This window comes from Mobula hypostoma, chromosome 4, assembly GCF_963921235.1.
Source record: "Mobula hypostoma chromosome 4, sMobHyp1.1, whole genome shotgun sequence".
Lineage (NCBI taxonomy): Eukaryota > Metazoa > Chordata > Chondrichthyes > Myliobatiformes > Myliobatidae > Mobula > Mobula hypostoma.
The window spans coordinates 13,057,985-13,077,097 of NC_086100.1; the positions used below are offsets into that span (position 1 = coordinate 13,057,985).

At 44.5% G+C, this 19,113-nt stretch overlaps 1 protein-coding gene across 1 annotated transcript in view; it reads right to left on the bottom strand.

Annotated features, from left to right (window-relative positions):
• The window catches only part of LOC134345131 (rho guanine nucleotide exchange factor 26-like), a 235,424-nt gene that overhangs the window by 55,411 nt on the left and 160,900 nt on the right, over positions 1-19,113 (bottom strand). The window contains exons 9-10 of the mRNA XM_063045315.1: positions 16,303-16,377; positions 5,755-5,844 (exon numbers count right to left, since the gene is read on the bottom strand). Of these exons, the coding sequence (XP_062901385.1) occupies positions 5,755-5,844; positions 16,303-16,377 (165 nt within the window). The remainder of the gene's footprint in view (positions 1-5,754; positions 5,845-16,302; positions 16,378-19,113) is intronic.

The following is a 19,113-nucleotide window of genomic DNA, read 5'->3' on the forward strand; positions in this document are numbered from 1 at the left end:
ATACACCTAGCAGGAATTTTCTGTATATAAACAGACTACTGTGCACTCCAGTCTCACAACATCCAAGGGGGACATGAAACAGAAGACACAAGAGATTCTGCAGATGCTGCAACTCTGGAGCATCAGGTGCAAAATGTTGGAGGAACTCAGCAGATCAGGCAGCATCTATGGAGGGGAATAGCCAGGTACAGAAGACCTGTGCTAATCCAACTGGCTGGACTGTTTACTGACATCTTTAACCTGTCAATTCAGCAGTCCAAGTTACCCACCTGCTTCAATAAGCTTCAATCATACCGGTGCCCAGGAAGAATGTGATAAGCTGCCTCGATGACTATCATCCAGAAGCACTTATATCCACTGTGATGAAGTGCTTTGAGTGGTTGGCAATGAAATATATCAACTCCTGATAAGAAACATGGATTGGCTCCAATTTGCCTACCGTCACAACAGATCCATAGCAGATGCCATATTATTGGATTTCCACTTAACCCTGGAACATCTGAACAGTGAAGATGCATTCATCATTGGATGCTCTTCATTGACTACATCTCTGCGTTCAACACTATCATAACCTCAAAACTAGTCAACTTCTGGTAAGCTAGCAGCATGCTCAGACACAGCAGCCTCTCAGGGGCCAACCAAAGGTGGTACTTTTCTTTTTTAAGTGTCTTCTTTACGATTGCAAGACAATGATGGACTCCAAGAACTTCAGGTACTGCAGGTCAACCGCATCAGTAAGCTGCTCGTTGGCGGAGGAGCTGGACTTGGGGGAGACCATGTTGCTGCCTGTTACAGGAAGGCACTGAAGGCATCGGAGTTGGTGCACAAAGACAGCGTGCAGTTTAACCACAGGTGATTCTCTTGCAATCAGATTACCCTGTTGGACATTGATATGGTAAGATGCTGCAGGCCAGTTTCCCTTGTTTGGTGGCACAAGAGACACCAGGGGAGCCGCGCAGTTCCAGTGGTTAAGCACACTAGGCCTCAAGTTGCGGGCTTGCCTGCTGCTGCAGTCCAGGAGATGAGACACCGGTGGTGGTATAGCGTGGCATTCATGCTTGGTTGGAAGCTGGCCCCTCCTGTCAGTGCTGCCCTCCGGTGTTTGAATGGTGGAATAAACAGACTGGATTGCATGCCTGTGTTTGTCTGTGGACTGCTGGGAACTGCAACATCAATTTGAGGAACATGTAACCTAGGGACTTGGGCTATATATATATATATATCTTTTGCTTGACTGTGCGCTCACTGTATTGAATGTACTGTGTGCCTTGTGCTGTGTAGATTTTGCACCTTGGCCCCAGAGGAACACTGTTTCCTTTGGCTGTATTCATGCATGGCTGAATGATAATTAAACTTGAATTCGAATTTGAAGCTCCAAGACCTCAGCACCTACGCCTCCTTGTGCAACTGCATCCTCAATTTCCTCACTTGCAGACCCCAGCTGGTAGAGATAGGCAACAACATCTCCTCCACAGGCACCATCACCACAGGAGCACCACAAGGCTGTGTGTCTCGTCCCCTTCTCTACTCACTTTACACTTATGACTGTGATGCTAAGTACAGCTCCAATGTCATATTTAAGTTTGTTGATGATACCACTGTTGTTGGCCGAATCAAAGGTGATTTCAAATCGGCATACTGGAGGGAGATTTAAAATTTTGTTGAATGGTGCCACAACAACAACCTCTTACTCAAAATCAGCAAAACTAACGGTTGGTTATTGACGACAGCAGGAGGAAACCGGAGGCTCATGAGACAGGAGGTGGAGAGGGTCAGTAACTTTAAATTCCTTGCCATTATCATTTCAGAGGGTCTGTTCTGGGACCAGCATGTAACTAAGATTTTCCATGTAGAAGTGGGATGCAGGGGATTCATTGCGACATCTACGACCAGTCTATTGAAGAAGGTGGGGGTGAGGGGTCACTCCCTCCAACAAGCAATCAAGTCCTTGTCAAATGCAGCAGAAGAAAGCAGCAATTGTATTTGGATTCAAAGGAAAGACAACAACTGGGCTGCAAGATGAAGACAGGAGGGTATGGAACTGAGGGGGGGGGGGTGTATCTGGAACGCCAGGTAGCACCATTGAGCCCTCTGGAGACGTTGTGGGCTTATCAACGAAACGTCAAAGAAGGAGGGTGCCCACCTGATGACCCCGATGATGTACCTACCCTCCCTCCTTCTCACCACTCCAAGCCCACTGCCAACATCGAGAGTGCCAACTTACCATAGGGATTGAAACATCAAGTCCTAATAGCTCTACTCTACTCTACTGCCATTAGAAAGAAGAAATGGCAGATCCCCTACTTTCTTAGAAGTTTGCGCAGATTCGGCATGTCATCTAAAACTTCGACAAACTTCTAAAGACGCACAATAGAGATTATTCTGACTGGCTGCGTCACAGCCTGGTAGGGAAACATCAACGTCCATGAACCGAAAAGCATTCTTTCACTGATCCCATCGCATTCCTTCACTGATCCCATCGCATTCCTTCACTGATTCCCATCGTATTCCTTCACTGATCCCATCGTATTCCTTCACTGATTCCCATCGTATTCCTTCACTGATCCCATCGTATTCCTTCACTGATTCCATCGCATTCCTTCACTGATCCCATCGCATTCCTTCACTGATTCCATCGCATTCCTTTGTGACTGTAAATGCCCGCAAGAAGATGGACCTCAGAGTTGTTGATTTGGCAGGGGAATGGGAAACCGAGTGGTAGTTGTGTGGATGGGGTAGCTGGTATACAAGCAGAGACTGTCAGGAAGGACAGGCAAATGACAGGGCAACATTGCAGTCAGTGGAATGAGGTGCAGTGTAACGTGGGACAAAATCACAAAGGGTGACGAATACAGGACTGAAAGTGAATATGGTGACATATATGTACTTCAAAAATAAATTCACTTTGAACCTTGATCTCATTTTTCTAACCCGGGGAGTATAGGAAGATATTGCTAATTCCTCCTTCATGGAAAGTCTCTCCATCCCAGGGTCAAGCTGCTGAAACTTTGTTGGATCGTAAGCTTACCCCTCCTGAGGTAATCAGATCTGTGTACAAGATTCAGCTGAATGTTCTATATCAGTGCAATAATACCCTCTTTCTCTTCTAACAAAGGCCAGCATATAATTTGCCTTCCTGAGTACTCACTATACCTGCAAATTGATTCATTCATGTACAATGACACCCAGCACCAGTGCATTTTTAATCCCTTATTGTTTAATAAATACTCCATCTTTTTATGTTCTTCTACTAAAGGCATTATTTTCTTCCTTTTGGGCTCTCTCTTGGGATTCAGGAAGATGCTTCCAGAGAGGAGGATTCTGTTCATAAACCAAAAAATGGACTATTATCATTTGATATGGTAACCAAACCTCCACAGCATTGTATCAAATGATATCTAAAGCACACAAGGCTGGTAAGAAAAGAACAATTAGTGAAAGTAGGGAGCGAGAGAGAAGAAATTAGTTCCGCCACTTGTAGGAACCAGTGTGTGCACACATATCAGACTTTTTAAATTGATATTACAGAATTGCCAGTGGGGAGAGCAACCGAATGAATGTTTGAGGTCGACGGCTTTTGAACCTGCTTCGACGAAGAGTCATCGACTTCAAACATTACCTCTGTTCCTCTCCCCATGGACACTCAGCAGCATCGCGACTTTCATTATATGGATCATAGTTCTCATTGCCAGATTTAGACCAGAAAACACAGGAGAAGAATTAGGCCATTCAGTCCATTGAATCTGTACTGCCATTTCATCATGGCTGACTTAATTTCTTTCCCATTCTCCTGCCTTCTCCACATAACCTTTGACGCCTTAACCAAAAACTTATCTACCAATCAGAGAATTATTTCTCTGGTGTTATCCAATACTTATCCACCAATTAGTATTATTGGATGCAGATTATGTGATCAATAACACGAGGTGCATAGATACATTGAATGCCCTCCAGTCCTTGTGTGCCTATTGAACAAAATGCACTATTTTGTCAACACATGCAAAATGCTGGAGGAACTCAGCAGGCCAGGCAGTATCTATGGAAAAAAGTACAGTCGATGTTTCACGCTGAAACCCTGTGGCAGCACTGAAGGAAAAGAAGATGAGGAATAGACTTAAAAGTTGGGGGAGGGGAGAGAGAAACACGAGGTAATAGGTAAAACCAGGAGGGGGAGGGATGAAGTGAAGAGCTGAGAAGTTGAATGGTGGAAGAGACACAGAGTTGGAGAAGGGGAAGTCTAATAGGAGAGGACAGAAGGCCATGGAAGAAAGAAAAGGTAGAGGAGCAATGGGCAAGCAAGGAGATAAGGTGAGCGAGGGAAAAGGGGGTGGGGAATGGTGAAGGAGAGTGGGGTCCATTACCGGAAGTGCAATGTTGAATTTTGTGTTAGAGAAGGCAGCTTCTCTTGTATGTTCTGTGTATGTGGGATTAAAAATGGCAGGGGGGGGGGGGAGGTGTAATTATACAGCGACCTTCTTCCCAGCTCCTTTATGCAGGCCAGGCATTGGACCAGAATAAAACATAGAAGCAGAATTAGGCCATTCGGCCCATCAAGCCTGCCCTGCCATTCGATTGTGGCTGATTTATTATCACTCTCAACCCCATTCTCTTATCTCTTTCCTATAACCTTTGATACCCTTACGAACAAAGAACCTATCAACCTCTGCATTAAATATACCCAATGACTTGGCCTCCACAGCCATCTGTGACAATCAATTCAACAGATCCACCTCCCTCTGGCTAAGTAGATTCCTCCTCACCTCTGTTCTAAAGGGATGTCCCGCTATTCTGAAACTGAGCCCTCTCCACATCCACTCTTTCTAGCCATTTCAATATTCAATAGGGTTAAATGAAAACCCTATCCTCTTTGATATCCTATACTAATAAAGTACCTGACAACTTCCGCTTTAAATATAACTCATCTTTATAAATAGTTTGCTCATATGTAGGGGTTCCATGGCTGGGCACTCATAAGGTCACTAAGGTAGCGCACTGGTGAGCGAGATGCCATTACAGCGCAGGGCATCGCAGCTTGGAGTTCAATTCCGGTGCCGTCTGTAAGGAGTTTGTTTGTTCTCCCTGGGACCTGATGGATGCTCCAGTTTCTCCCATAGTCCACAGACGTTTCAGTTAGTAGGTTAGTTGGTCATTGTAAATTTTCCTCTGATCAGACTAGGGTTAAATAAGGCGGGGTGGTCACTGGGCTGTGCAGCTCGTTGTGCGGAAAGGACCTGTTCCAATTGTATCTCTAAATAAAATAAATAAATTACTAAAACACTCTTTTATGTTTACCTGTTACACAGAGTGATACATTTTGCAGTGAACTGGGTTGGTTTAAAGGAAGTGAAGAAATGCACTCCAGACCTGATCTGCAAACCTCCGCACATTCTGGACACCCTGGTTCCAGCTACATACCCTGGCCTCAGTCAGGAGCCTGGATCCCAGCCGCCCTCTATACCCCACAGTGCTGGCAATCCACATCTGCCACCCACTCCTCCTCACCCTCCAGCTCATATTCCAGATTAATAATCCTGGGTCAAGCAGGATTTCCAAATAATGGGATTCCAGATGACTGGAATTCTTTTATTGGCCAATGTAAAAGACAAACAGGCCAACCTCTCCAAAAGAGGAGCTGGAATCCCCTAACCCAGCCGTAGCTGACAGGGGAATGCCTCCTGACTGAAGGCCGCAGGTGTGATAGGACGGACCTCCGCACTCCGCCAGCCGCTCTCAGGTATGAGGTAAAGCAGGTACCTTGATTCTGAAATCCAGTTGAGTGTTAATGGTGTACATCATCTCTGTCCGCTCCATCCGCCGTGCTCCTTCATTGCACTGTCGCACCAGCTAACACAAAGCACAGGGCAAGAGGTTGATTACTTATATTGTGCCTGAAGAACCTGCACACTGAAATTCATCTAGAACGGCCCTGGCCCACCAGCCCATGATATTGTCCCAACCTGTGTAAAGCTACTCCATCCCATGTTGACCATAACCCTCTATTTTTCTTTCATTCATGGGCTGATCTAATAGTCTCTTAAATTGTTCCTAATGTATCGGCCTCTGCCACCACCCTGGCAGTGTGCTTCAAGCTCTCTTGTGTAAAAAAAAACTACCTCTGACGTCTATTCCACCATCTGATCAACACCTTCACCCCTAACCTACTCCACCACAACCCCCACCACCACTACTTTATCATTTCCTGTCACAGTCGCCTTTATGTACAGGCACTCCGCGCCCAGCATCACTTTAATCAATCTATGTGTATAAACTATCTTGTGTGCTCCTTTAGAGTAATAGAAAAGTACAGCATGCAAACAGGCCCATCGGTCCATGTAGCCCGAGCCAAACTGCCTGCTCCCATCAACCTGTACTGGGACCATAACCCCCCCTATCCCAACCATCCATGTACTTATCCAAACTTCCCTTATGCGTTGAAATCGAACTTGCATGGACCACTTGTGCTGGCAGCTCATTCCACACTCTCACGACCCTCTGAGTGAAGAAGTTTTCCCTCATGTTCCCTGTAAACATTTTGCTTTTCACCCTTAACCCATGACCTCAGGTGGTAGTCCCATCTTTCCTGTACACGATACTGCAAAACTGCACACGATACTCCAAATTAGGCCTCACAACCATCTTATACAGCTTCAACATAACATCCTATCTGCTGTACTCACTTTGATTTAGGAAGGCCAACATGCCAAAAGCTTTCTTTGCGACCCTATCTACCTGGAGCTTGAGTCAACCTGTACTGGATAGCTTAGATCAAAAGACCAAGTGTATCATCATCATGGATACTGGTTGGCAAGAAATGAAGTTGAGGTCACAGAATTCTAGAGAATTGATTTGTTATGTCATGTGTACCAGTGTACTGTGAAAATCTTGTCTTGCACACTGTTCATAAGACCATAAGACATAGGAGCAGAATTAGGCCTTTCAGCCCATCAAGTCTGCTCCACCATTCCATCATGGCTGATTCTGGATCCCACTCAACCCCATGCACCTGCCCTCTCACTATATCCTTTGATGCCCTGACCGATCAGGAATCTATCAACCTCTGCTTTGAAAATACCCACAGACGGCCTCCACCACAATCTGTGGCACAGTATTCCAGATTTACTACTCTCTGGCTAAAAGATCAAATCATTACACAGTGCACTGAGCTAGAACAAGGTTGGGCAGCACAGTAGTATAGTAGTTAGCGCAGTGCTTTACAGTCTTATATTTTGACAAACAATTCTCAACTAATACTACGGGAGATTTTCAGCTCAGATTGGAAATAATGAAGATCCCTTGCTATAACAAATAAGAGTGCAAAATCAGAATGGTCATATTTTCTGGAGGACAGGTCAGTAGTTTGGGGCTGGAGGTTTAAGTGAACTGGTCAAAGAATTATAGGACAGTTCAGAAGAAATATTACTCTGATGATTCTGAGGGCCTGGTTATCGTCAAAAAAACCACAGCCTGACCAACACTTGAATAGCTTCCAGGTTATGTAATAAGAGCTGGAAAGTACATATCAGTAAATTGGTTTGTTATTCTCATGAATAAGGTGCAGTGGAAAATGTGCCCTGAATACTGTTCATACAGATCTGTTCATTACAACTCTGCATTGAGGTAGTACAAGGGAAAACAGTAACAGAATGCATATTAAAGTGCAGTAAGAGGCCATTGGCCCATCTGGTCTGTGCTAATCCTTTTCCCTCTACAGACACTGCCTGACCTGCTGAGATCTGTGTGTGTGTGTGTCTGTGTGTGTTTGTGTGTGTGTGTGTGAGAGAGAAAGATATCTCTCTCTCTCATGATTTGCAGCATCTGCCAAATCTCTTGTGTTACTAGTCTTCGTCCAGCTCCCAGCTCCCACACTATTGGCCAAGCATCTTCAACCTACACACCAAAGTCCTGTTTAAATCTGGTCTAGATCTCCCTTCACTGCCATCTCTAACTGTGAGTTCCACATTCCCCACCCACCACCACAATCACCACTACCTCTGGGAGAAAATACATCTTTGCTCATCTCCTAGAATACTACAGCACAGTACAGGCCCTTCGGCCCTCAAAGAATCTCCTCTCTAATCCTTCTCCTAATTACTTAATCTCTAGTTTCCACCATTCTTCCTGTTACTTTCTCTGGACCCCCTCATAACTTGACAGAAGTTTGGGTAACAGTAGTTCACCCATAACACCATAAGACATAGGAGTGGAATTGGGCCATTTGGCCCATCAAGTCTGATCTGCAATTTCATGATGGCTGATCATTTCCCTCTCAACCCCATTCTTCTGCCTTCTCCCCATAACCTTTCACATCTTGACTAATCAATGACCTGTCGGCCTCCGCCTCAAATGCACCTAGTGACCTGGCCTCCACAGCTACCTTTGGCAATGAATTCCACAAGTTCACCACCCTCTGGTTAAAGAAATTCCTCCTCATCCCTATTCTAAATGGAGGTTCCTCTATTCTGAGGCTGTGCCCTCTGGTCCTAGACTCCCCTACTGTAGGAAACATCCTCTCCACATCCACTCTATCTAGGCCTCTCAATACTCGATGGGTTTCAGTGAGATCCCCCCTCACCAAACTCACAAATAACTACCAAAACGTTTGAATGGGGAATAAAGAGATGCTCTGAAGAAATGCATGAGAAAAAAAGAAAGGAACACCACTACAAAGTAGGCATATGGATGCACATCTTCCTCCTATCCCCTTCCAGCTTCTCACTTCATCCCCCGTCCCCCACTCACCTGGCTTAACCTTCCAAGCGTGTACTCCTCCCCTCCCCCCACCTTCTTATTCTGCCTTCAAAACGCTTCCTTTCCAGTCTCGGCCCGAAACATCGACTATTTATTTCCTTCCACAGATGCTGCCTGACCTGCTGAGTTCTGCCAGCATTTTGCGTGTGTTGCTCTGGATTTCCAGCCTTTGCAGAATCTCCGGTGCCTGCACTGCACTGCACTTTTCTGTAACTGTGACTCTAAATTCAGCATTCTGTAATCGTTTTTCCTTTTGGACCACCTCAAAGTATTCATGTCTGGAATGACTGCTCTGAATGGCATGCAAAAACAGGATGTCTCATACACGTGACAGTACTAAACCAATTTACCAATCCCCGATTAAATTCTGGAATGTTGAAGAGTTGGAAGTAGAGGAGCAAGGAGATTATGTAGTCATTTAGACCCTGGTATCCCAGTCTGGATTTGAAACCGAGAATATTCTAAAATCTAGGAGTCTATGCAGAATGGAACAGGGAGTTCTGCAAATGAGTCCTGGCTGACAAAAAACAGTGGATGTAAGAGGAGAGAGTGTTCTGGAGTAGGCAAACGTTTTGATGGGCCCTTGCTGAACAGGTAGAACTTGTGAAAGGTTGCTGATGCAAAGCATTAGCACTCTTCCTCCTTCTCCATCCTTTCTCTCTTTGCCTCCCTCTCTCTTCCTTCCCCACCTCTCTCTGTCTATCTCTCTCACTCTCTCACCATTCTCTTTCCCTTCCTCCCCCTTTTTCTTTCCTTCCCTCTCCCTCACTACCCCTCTTCCTTTCTCTATCTCTCTTTCTGTTTGACCCACTTTCTCTTTCCCTCCCCCTCCCTCCATCCTTTCCCCCTCTCTGTCTGTCTCTCCATCTCTCTCTATCTATCTATATATATATCTCCCTCTTTGCCCCCTTCTCCCTTCTTTCTCTTTCCCTCTCTTTTGCTCCATCCCTCCCTTACCCTAAGATGTTTCCGATAAGTGTTGATGTTTTGTGCACAGCTCGAATGGGAATCATCAAACATTTCCATTCAGTATGGCTACAGCTGAAATCCACAATTACAGCCATGGGTACTTCAGTAAGCTGCCTTATTCAAATTTTTTTTTAAATATCAACTGATACTCAACATCGATGGACCCTGGATGGTAGACTTGGTTGCAAGTGCATTTTCCCTTTAAGAAAAAGGATGTAGAGATGGTGTGCTGTTATATAGATACAACTGAAACACAAAAGTTTTAGACAACCCCCCCTACCCGGCCCCTCCAACTCCCAACTATCCTGCTGGCAAGTCTACAGTCTCTGGAAAATAAAATTGAAGACCTCAGAGCAAGATTGCTGTATCAGAGGGACATCAGGGACTGCTGTGTACTTTGCTTCATGGAAACATGGCCACTCCCCTCCATTTCCAATGCAGCACCTCAGTCCAGTGACTTCACCATTCACCGTAGAGACAGGTCTGTACCTCCCTCTGCAACTGGAACCTTGACTTTCGGACATCGGGAAACCATAGTTAGTGCAGATTGGAAATAACATCCCCTCCTTGCCGACAATCAAAACGCCTCGAGGATATGTGCTTAGACTATTGTTCTACTCTCTACACCCACAAGTGTGTGGTTAGGCATAGCTCAAATACTTTCGATAAATCAGCCAATGACACAACTATAGTTAGCAGAATTTAAGATGGTGATGAGGAAGCAGATACATCAGCAAGATAGACCAGCTTGCACAACCTTAACAACAACCTTGCACTCAACATCAGTAAGATCAAGGAATTGATTGCGGACTTCAGGAAGGGGAAGTCGAGGGAACATGCACCAGTCCTCACTGAGGGATCAGCAGGGAACGGGTGAGCAGTTTCAAGCTCCTGGGTGTCAACATAGTCATAGTCATACTTTATTGATCCCGAGGGAAATTGGTTTTCGTTACAGTTGCACCATAAATAATTAAATAGTAATAAACCCACAAATAATTAAATAATAATATGTAAATTATGCCAGTAAAATATGAAATAAGTCCAGGACCAGCCTATTGGCTCAGGGTGTCTGACCCTCCAAGGGAGGAGTTGTAAAGTTTGATGGCCACAGGCAGGAATGACTTCCTATGACGCTCTGTGCTGCATCTCGGTGGAATGAGTCTCTGGCTGAATGTACTCCTGTGCCCAACCAGTCCATTATGTAGTGGATGGGAGACATTGTCCAAGATGGCATGCAACTTGGACAGCATCCTCCTTTCAGACACCACCGTCAGAGAGTCCAGTTCCATCCCCACAACATCACTGGCCTTACGAATGAGTTTGTTGATTCTGTTGGTGTCTGCTACCCTCAGCCTGCTGCCCCAGCACACAACAGCAAACATGATAGCACTGGGCACCACAGACTCGTAGAACATCCTCAGCATCGTCCGGCAGATGTTAAAGGACCTCAGTCTCCTCAGGAAATAGAGACATCTCTGAAGATCTACCCTGGGCTGAACACTGATGCAATTACAAAGAAGTGGCGCGGCTATATTTCAATAGGAATTGAGGAGACTTGGTATGTCAGCAAAGACACTGGCAAATGTCTAGAGATGTATCATGGGGACCATTCTATCTGGCTGCATCACCGTCTGGTTTGGAGGGGCCACTGCACAGGATCGGAAAAAGCTGCAGAAAGTTGAAAACTCAGTCAGCCCCATCACAGGCACTAGTCGCCCCAACATCCAAGGACATCTTCAAAAGTGATGCCTCAAAGAGGCAGCATCCATCATTAAGGGTCCCTCTTCTCATTCCTACCATCAAGGAGGTGGTACAGGAGCATGAAGCCACACACTTGATGCTCGATGTTTCAGGAACAGCTTCTTACTCTCTGTCATCATAAATCGAGAATGAATCCATGAACACTATCTCACTTTTTTCCTTTGTTTTATATTTTTTATATCTACTTCTTACTGCAATTTATATTGCAATAGACGGCAATGTATAATTTTTTATTATTATGTATTGAAATGTACTGCGACGCAAAGAAACAAATTTCATGACATACTCAGGACAAATTTCTTGCCTACAGGATACAATAGGGTCTTTTAAGAGCCTCTTAGATAGGTACATGGAGCATAGAAAAATAGGAGGCTATGTGCTAGGGAAATTCTGGGCAGTTTCGGCTGTACGTTACATGTTCGGTACAACACTGTAGGCCAAAGGACCTGTAATGTGCTGTAAATTCCTATGTTCTATGCCAGTCATATGAAGCGTGATGTTTTCTCTTTCTCCTTCTCTTTCTCTGAATGCTGCCTGACCTGCTGAAGATTTCCAGCATTGCTTGTTTTTCAGCCAATGTCACCTGGCCTGCATCTCAAGTTCAAAAACACTGGTCCGCCCCACTCTGAATGCTGCACTACCTGTACCACCACATTGAGAGTTAAATTTGGAACCAGTGTACGGATAACAGATTCCATAAAGAAAGAATTAAAAATAATGATGTCATCACAGTGCTATGTGACACACCCACACCATGATCTCTTCCAAATGGCAATGTTAGCAGTCATTTTGAGAGGACTACAGTGTAAAGGAAAGATGTAATGCCTTACTGGGCATTGGTCAGAACACACTTGCAGTACAGAGAGCAACTTTAGGACCCATGTCTAAGACAAGGTGTGCTGGCACTGGAGTGGGTCCAGAGAAGGTTCACGAGAATGACCCCAGAAATGACAGGGTTAAAATATGAGGAGAGCTTGATGGCTCTGGGCCTGTACTTGCTGATGTTTAGAAGAATGAGGGTGGATCTCATCGAAACCTATCGAATATTTCAAAGCTTAGATCGAGTGGACATGGGAAGGATGTTTCCTATAGTGGAGCTGTTTAGGATATAGCCTCACCTTTAAAAACAGAAATGACGAGGAATTTTTTAAGCCAGAGGATGGTGAATCTGTGAATTCACTGCCAAGGACGGCTGGGGAGGGCAAGTCATTGGTTATATTTAAAGTGGAAGTTGATGATTTTTGATTAGTAAGGGCGTCAATGGTTACAGGAAGAAGGCAGGAGAATGGGGCTGAGAGGAATAGTTACAAAGAGTTACAAAATACACGTGGACTAAGATGTTAACTGTCCTGTGCTATCACCAGTCGGATCATCAGTTGATCTGCCACCTGTCTTCAGGAGTTTCAGCCCGCTTATGATCAAGACTCCCTTGAGGTGGTGGGCCAGCAGTGCTAAAGCACCACCTCCCACTGGTGAGCTTAAAAACTTGGCATCTGCCTCTATCAGAGTTGTTGGTCACTTCCATCCAACAGATAGTCTACTCTTCAGGTGTCTATGCAACTACTGAAGGGTTTGCAAGATATGTATACACTGTCTATCTGCCCCTCTGGACATACTTGGTCCACACCCATGCTGATCCTTTCTCTGCTGCCTCAGCTACAACCCTGCTGGTTGACCTGATCTCTCTTCTAGTGAAGCCAAGGTCATGCAGCCACTTCTGGAGAGTGAACGCAATAAACCCATGGCAGCCTACTTCGAATGGATAGCATGAGACCTTCCACCCTCTGTCTCTGCACTCTGATCTCAACTCTGCATATTTGGTTAACTTGCGCTCATGGGCTTCATCAATGTTGTCTTCCCAGGGGACTGTGAGTTCACCAATCATCGCTTCTCTACTGGTGTCAGACCATACGATTATATCTGGACGCCATGTTGTGAAAGCTATTTGCTCCGGGAAACCGCCTTTCCCAACCAAGTCAGCCTTGACACACCAATCATTGGCTGAAGACAGTATGCTTGATCGTGAGCCTGCGCTGTACTCCCTTGACTTGGAGCCTTCTTTCACAAATGATATGCGATGTTCTGTGCAGCATGGGGCATGAGGTAAGTTGTGCTGCAGTACTCTCTGCTCAACCGCTTCTGTTACAACTTTGAGAACGTTGTTATGTCTCCAAGTGTACATGCCGCTGGAAAGATTGACTCTGCATGCACTCAAGATATGTTGAAGTGTTCCCTTCTCGCCACAAGCAGCACACCTGGAATAATAAATCAGCCGTGAAGAACAAACTCAGCGGGATGATTGGCCTAATTCTGCTCCGATGTTTTATTGTCTTCACATTGCTTGATCATATTGAAATCATCCCTACAAGTCCATTAGGAGTCGATCGAATCTAATGATCCTGTCTCTGTGTGCGGAATGATTCACCAGTGGAATCGAACCAGCTCTTTGAATCGATACCGTAGCTGCTGCCCCTGTAATTGGCCATTAGAGTGAACAGACACCTCCACAGTTTCTACTCAGGCCCTTCCAGATGATTTACTTCCACTCTGGTTCCATGGGATGTAAGCAGCTGGTGTGGGACTTTGCAGTTGCCTTTCCAGACGGGCATGTCGGTGGGAAGGTCTAGTTTGCTGCACGGAACCATGGTTCTTAGCACTAGTATTCATTCCCCACTTTGAATAATCTTGGGTCAGAAATCTCCCGGGATTCCCTGGGAGTGGTGCAATTCTGCAAGGAGGTCTTGCAATGTATTCCTCTGTCCACCTGGTAATCTTCTCACTCAACAGAAGCTCCAGATGGAATGTATCAGGAATGTGAACCATCTGCTCTGCCCACTGGAGCCAACTGAATCACTCAGACACTGACAATTGCACAGATGATGAAGGAATCCTCTCACCACCCCAGTCATTCTTTCTTCTCCCCCTTCCTTTGTACAGAACATACAAAAACTTGAGAATACATTTTACCAGGTATAAGGACAACTTCTATCCCATTGTAGTCAAGCTCCTGAAGACCCTCTTACCCAACAAAGTGAACTTCGGATTTCTCAGTTTATCTTGTCTTTGACCCTGTACCTTACTTGTCTATGTATAGAGTACTCTCTCAAGTTCAAAGTTCAAATAAATTTATTATCAATGTACATGTATGTCCCCATATACAACCCTGAAATTCATATATGCCACTATATACAATCCTGAGGTACATATATGTCACCATATGCAGCCCTGAGATACATTTTTGTAGGTATTCACAGTAAAGAATTCAATAGGATCTATTACAAACTACATGTAAAGACTGATAAACAACCAACGTGCAAGTGAAGGTGTGTCCATGGGTTGTGGAATCAGTTCAGATTTGAGGTTATCCACGCTGGTTCAGGAGCCTGATAGTTGAAGTGTAGTAACTGTTCCTGAACTTGGTGGTGTGGGACCTAAGGCTCTTGTACAACCTGCCTGATGGCAGCAGCGAGAAGAAAGCATGTCCTGGACGCTAGAGGTCCATACTGTTACACTATATTCTGCATTTTTTAAAATTACAATTTACAGCCATGGCCAGTAAAGCTCACAAACCCCCTAGCTTCCTCAGGAGGCTAAAGAAATTTGGCATGTCCCCATCAATCCTTACCAATTTTATCAGTGCACCACAGAAAGCATTCTGTCTGGCTGCATCACGGTTTGGTATAGCAAATGTTCTGCACGTGACTGCAAAAAACTGCAGAGTGGTGGACACAACTCAGTGTGTCAGGGAAACCAGCCTCCCCTCCACTGGCCCTGTATATACTTCTCGCTGCCTCAATAAAGCAGGCAGCATTATCAAAGATCCCACCCATCCTGGACATTTCTCCCTCTCCTATCGGGTATAAGATATAAAAGTCTGAAAGCAAGTATCACCAGTCTCGAGGGCAACTTCTATGCCACTGTTAGCAGACTTCCGAATGAATCACTTGTACAATAGGATGGACTCACGGCCTCACAATTGACCTCGTTATGATCTTGTATTTTATTGTTTACATAGACATACTTTTTGGTAGCTTGTACACTTAATTCTGCTTTTTCGCTTTATTGTTATTGTTTTACCTTATCCTAGCTCAAAGCACTGAGTATTGATTTGATCTGTATAAGCAGTTATCAAGACCAGTTTTTTTTACTATATCTTGGTATACACATGAATACTAAGTCAATTCCGAACTCCACAGTCAGCAACAGAGATCAGCAAGCAGCCAGTATAATCAAAGACCCCACCTACCCCAGACATCCTTTGTTCTTGCTCTCACATCGGGCAGAAGATAAAAAATCTTGAAAGCACACATCACCAGGCTCAAGGACAACTTCTACCCCACTAAGACCATTAAACAGTAAACACGAAACCGATTCCTGACCTCACAATCTCCCTCGTTATGATCTTGCACTTTAATGTTTACCCGCACTGTTATACGTTATTCTGCATTGTTATTACTAACTCAATGAACTGTATGTCCTATGTTATGAATGGATTTGTATGAACAGTATGAAAAGCAGGTTTTTCACTGTACCTCAATATGTGTGCAATTATATACCAACACCAAATGCTTCTTTACCATCCCTAACATATGTAATTTCAAATACACTGTTGCCTATTAAGCCACAGCTTAAGTTCTGAATACAATTTTTCATTCAGTCAGTGATGAGTAAATGAGTGCAGTGGAAGGAGCAGCTAATGTGCTCTTTTCAGAAGACAAAAATAACGTGTATCAGGTGGAAATATTTTCCCTTCAGGCAGATGGGAAGATGGTATCTTGAGATAATCGTGTTGGAGACTTTCCATGAAGCAATAATGTTCCTCACCTTGCTAACGGACTGCAATGCTTTCTTGGCACATTCATATTCAGGCGAGTCCTTTGGAGTTTTCTGGCAAATGGTCTGTGAAGAAAAGATCAAGGTATAAAACCCATTCCATTGCTGAAAATTAGTACAATTCAGAAGTCATATTTTATTCCAATGCAGCAAATGAATACACTGGACAACAATGATTTTGCTTCCTGAATACTTGTGGGCATATCTTACGGATTTGTTTGAAATCACCTATATTTGTTATTTCACTTCATAATTCAAGTCAGAATGACTGATACCAAGATTAAGGAAGGCATTTTTGTTGGTCCACAAATCAAGCAGGTCATCAATGACAGGCAATTCAAAGAACTTCAAGTGGGACTGCAGAAAATCACAGGGAAGGCATTCAAGAATGTTACTGAAAATTTTCTTGGAAACTGCTGGGCAACAAACTACATGCAGCTGGTTGACAACATGCTTCAAGTATACAAAACCATGAGGTGCAACATGTCACTAAAGATTAGTTTTCTGCATTCCCATTTTGATATCTTCTTTGCTGCAAACCTTTACACTGTCAGTGGTTAGCATGGAGAAAAATTTCACCAGGGCGCTGTGGTCTTGGAGAAATGGTATGAAGGCAATTGGAATCTATCAATGCTGGCTGATTATTGCTGGATACTTTCAGGAGAAGCCTCAGACACTGAGTACAAATGACAATCATCAACAGTACATTTTTACCTTAGTTGAACTATTGCAAAGCGTCAGGACCATTATGCATTTGGGACACATTATATTCAATAAAAGTTAACTTTGTGTTATTCCAAATTCCTATGTGATACAATAAGCTGAAATTTTATTTGTATTCAGCTTCACGTGACAGAAGATTTCTGAAAAGCAACACATTAGAAAAAATTTGTGGTCCAGTGAGATGGGCAGTGATAGACATTCAGTCATAAAGCTCGGCAACACAGAAATAGGCCCCTTGACCTATCTAGTCCATCCACCCACACCTAGACCACAGACCTCCATACCACTTTCATCCATGTATCTATCACAATCTTCTCTAAAAAGTATTCAGCATCTGCCACTTACTCAAGGCTCTCCATTGCTCAGGGTCGACCACGGATGTTGCATCCTAGACGTCTACATGATACGCAAGCCAGGGCAGTACAATATGGAGAGCAAGCTGTTGCCCATGTAGGAAGCTCCCCCTCTCCGTGCAGCTGATGAACCCAAAGGAACAGCAGAGAGATACAGTTTGGTACCAGCAGTGCCACAGGAGTTCCCAGTCAGCATTGAACTCAATTTAGGACTGCCTTAGGGACTCCAGCTCTCGACTTTTCCTCGGGGTTTACTTCCGAAGCCTTCCTCATGAGTGGATATAGCCACAAGGCAGTAGAGGTTTGAGATCAGAGTTTTTCTCCTTCTGGATGAGCTGCCAACCAGGCTGACGGGCCCACCTGCCAGAAGTGACTGGTTTTAAGGCACCCGTAACCCGCCTTTGCCCCTTCTCCTGTCAGTAGAAATGATTCCACTGGGCTTAACAGCTAAGCCACATGTGAAGGCCAGGAATTGTACTTGGTTGTCAGAGGCTATTTGAGACACACGCCTTTGGGAGCATTTAATTGGTAGTGGGAGCTCCACTGCCATCTTTGGCTTTGACCTTAACAAGCCTACCACTTCCACTGGTAGCTCATTCCATACCTCTGGGTGCAGTAATTCCCACTCAAAACCCCCTTAAATATTTCACCATAAACCTACAGCCTCCAGTTCTAGTCTCATCCAAACTGAGGGGAAAAAAATCCTATGTGCATTCACCATATCTATACCCCTCATAATTTCATGTACCTCTAATGTCTTTCTTGCATTATAAACACAAAAGATTCTGCTGAAGCTGGAAATCCAGAGCAACCCACACAAAATGCTCAGCAGATCAGGCAGCATCGATGGAAGTGCATAAACAGTTGATGTTTCGGGCCAAGACCCTTCCTCAGGACTGGGAAAAAAAGGGTGAATAAGAAGGGTGGGGAGAAGAGGAGGATAAGCTAACAGGTGGTAGGTGAAGCTAGCTGGTTGGGGGAGGGGGCATGAAGTAAGAAGCTGGGTGGTGATCAGTGGAGAAGGCAAAGGACTGGAGAAGATGGAATCTGAAAAGAGAGGAGAGTAGACCATGGCAGAAACGGAAAGAGGAGGGCACTGGGGGAAATTATGAGGGGTATAGATAGGGTGAATGGAGTTGGTCTGGTCTAGTGGTGCAGTAACTAGTCCAGTAACTGGTTCAGTGATTGGTCTGGTCGAGTGGTGCAGTAACTGTCTAGCAATTGCGAGAAATGAAAGCACAGTATCTCTGGAATTTAAATTTGGTAAATCACTGAAAATTTATTGCTAAACACACACACACAACATTGTTGGGAATTGAGAACCTGAGTGCAACAAGAAGTAGAATAGGTAGGACTTTATCCCCTGGACCACAGGAGAATGAGGGGAGGTATACAAAATTACGAGGGGTGAATGTGAGCAGGCATTGGGTGAGACCAGAACTAGAGGTCACAGACTTAGAATAAAAGGTGAAACATGTAAGGGGAATGTCTTCACTTAAACTGTTTTACAGCATCCAGACAGTTCTTTATCCACAGAACAGTCTGGATGCTCTGAAATCTAATCAAGTTCACTCATGAAGTCCAATGGGGTAAGTGTGCTGCCTCTACTTTGTCTGTTGGAGCTTTAGCGAGGGTGCAGAGAAGATTTACCAGGATGCTGTCTGGACTGGACAGCATGTCTTATGAATAGGTTAAGTGAACCAGGGTTTTCTTTTTGTAATGAAGG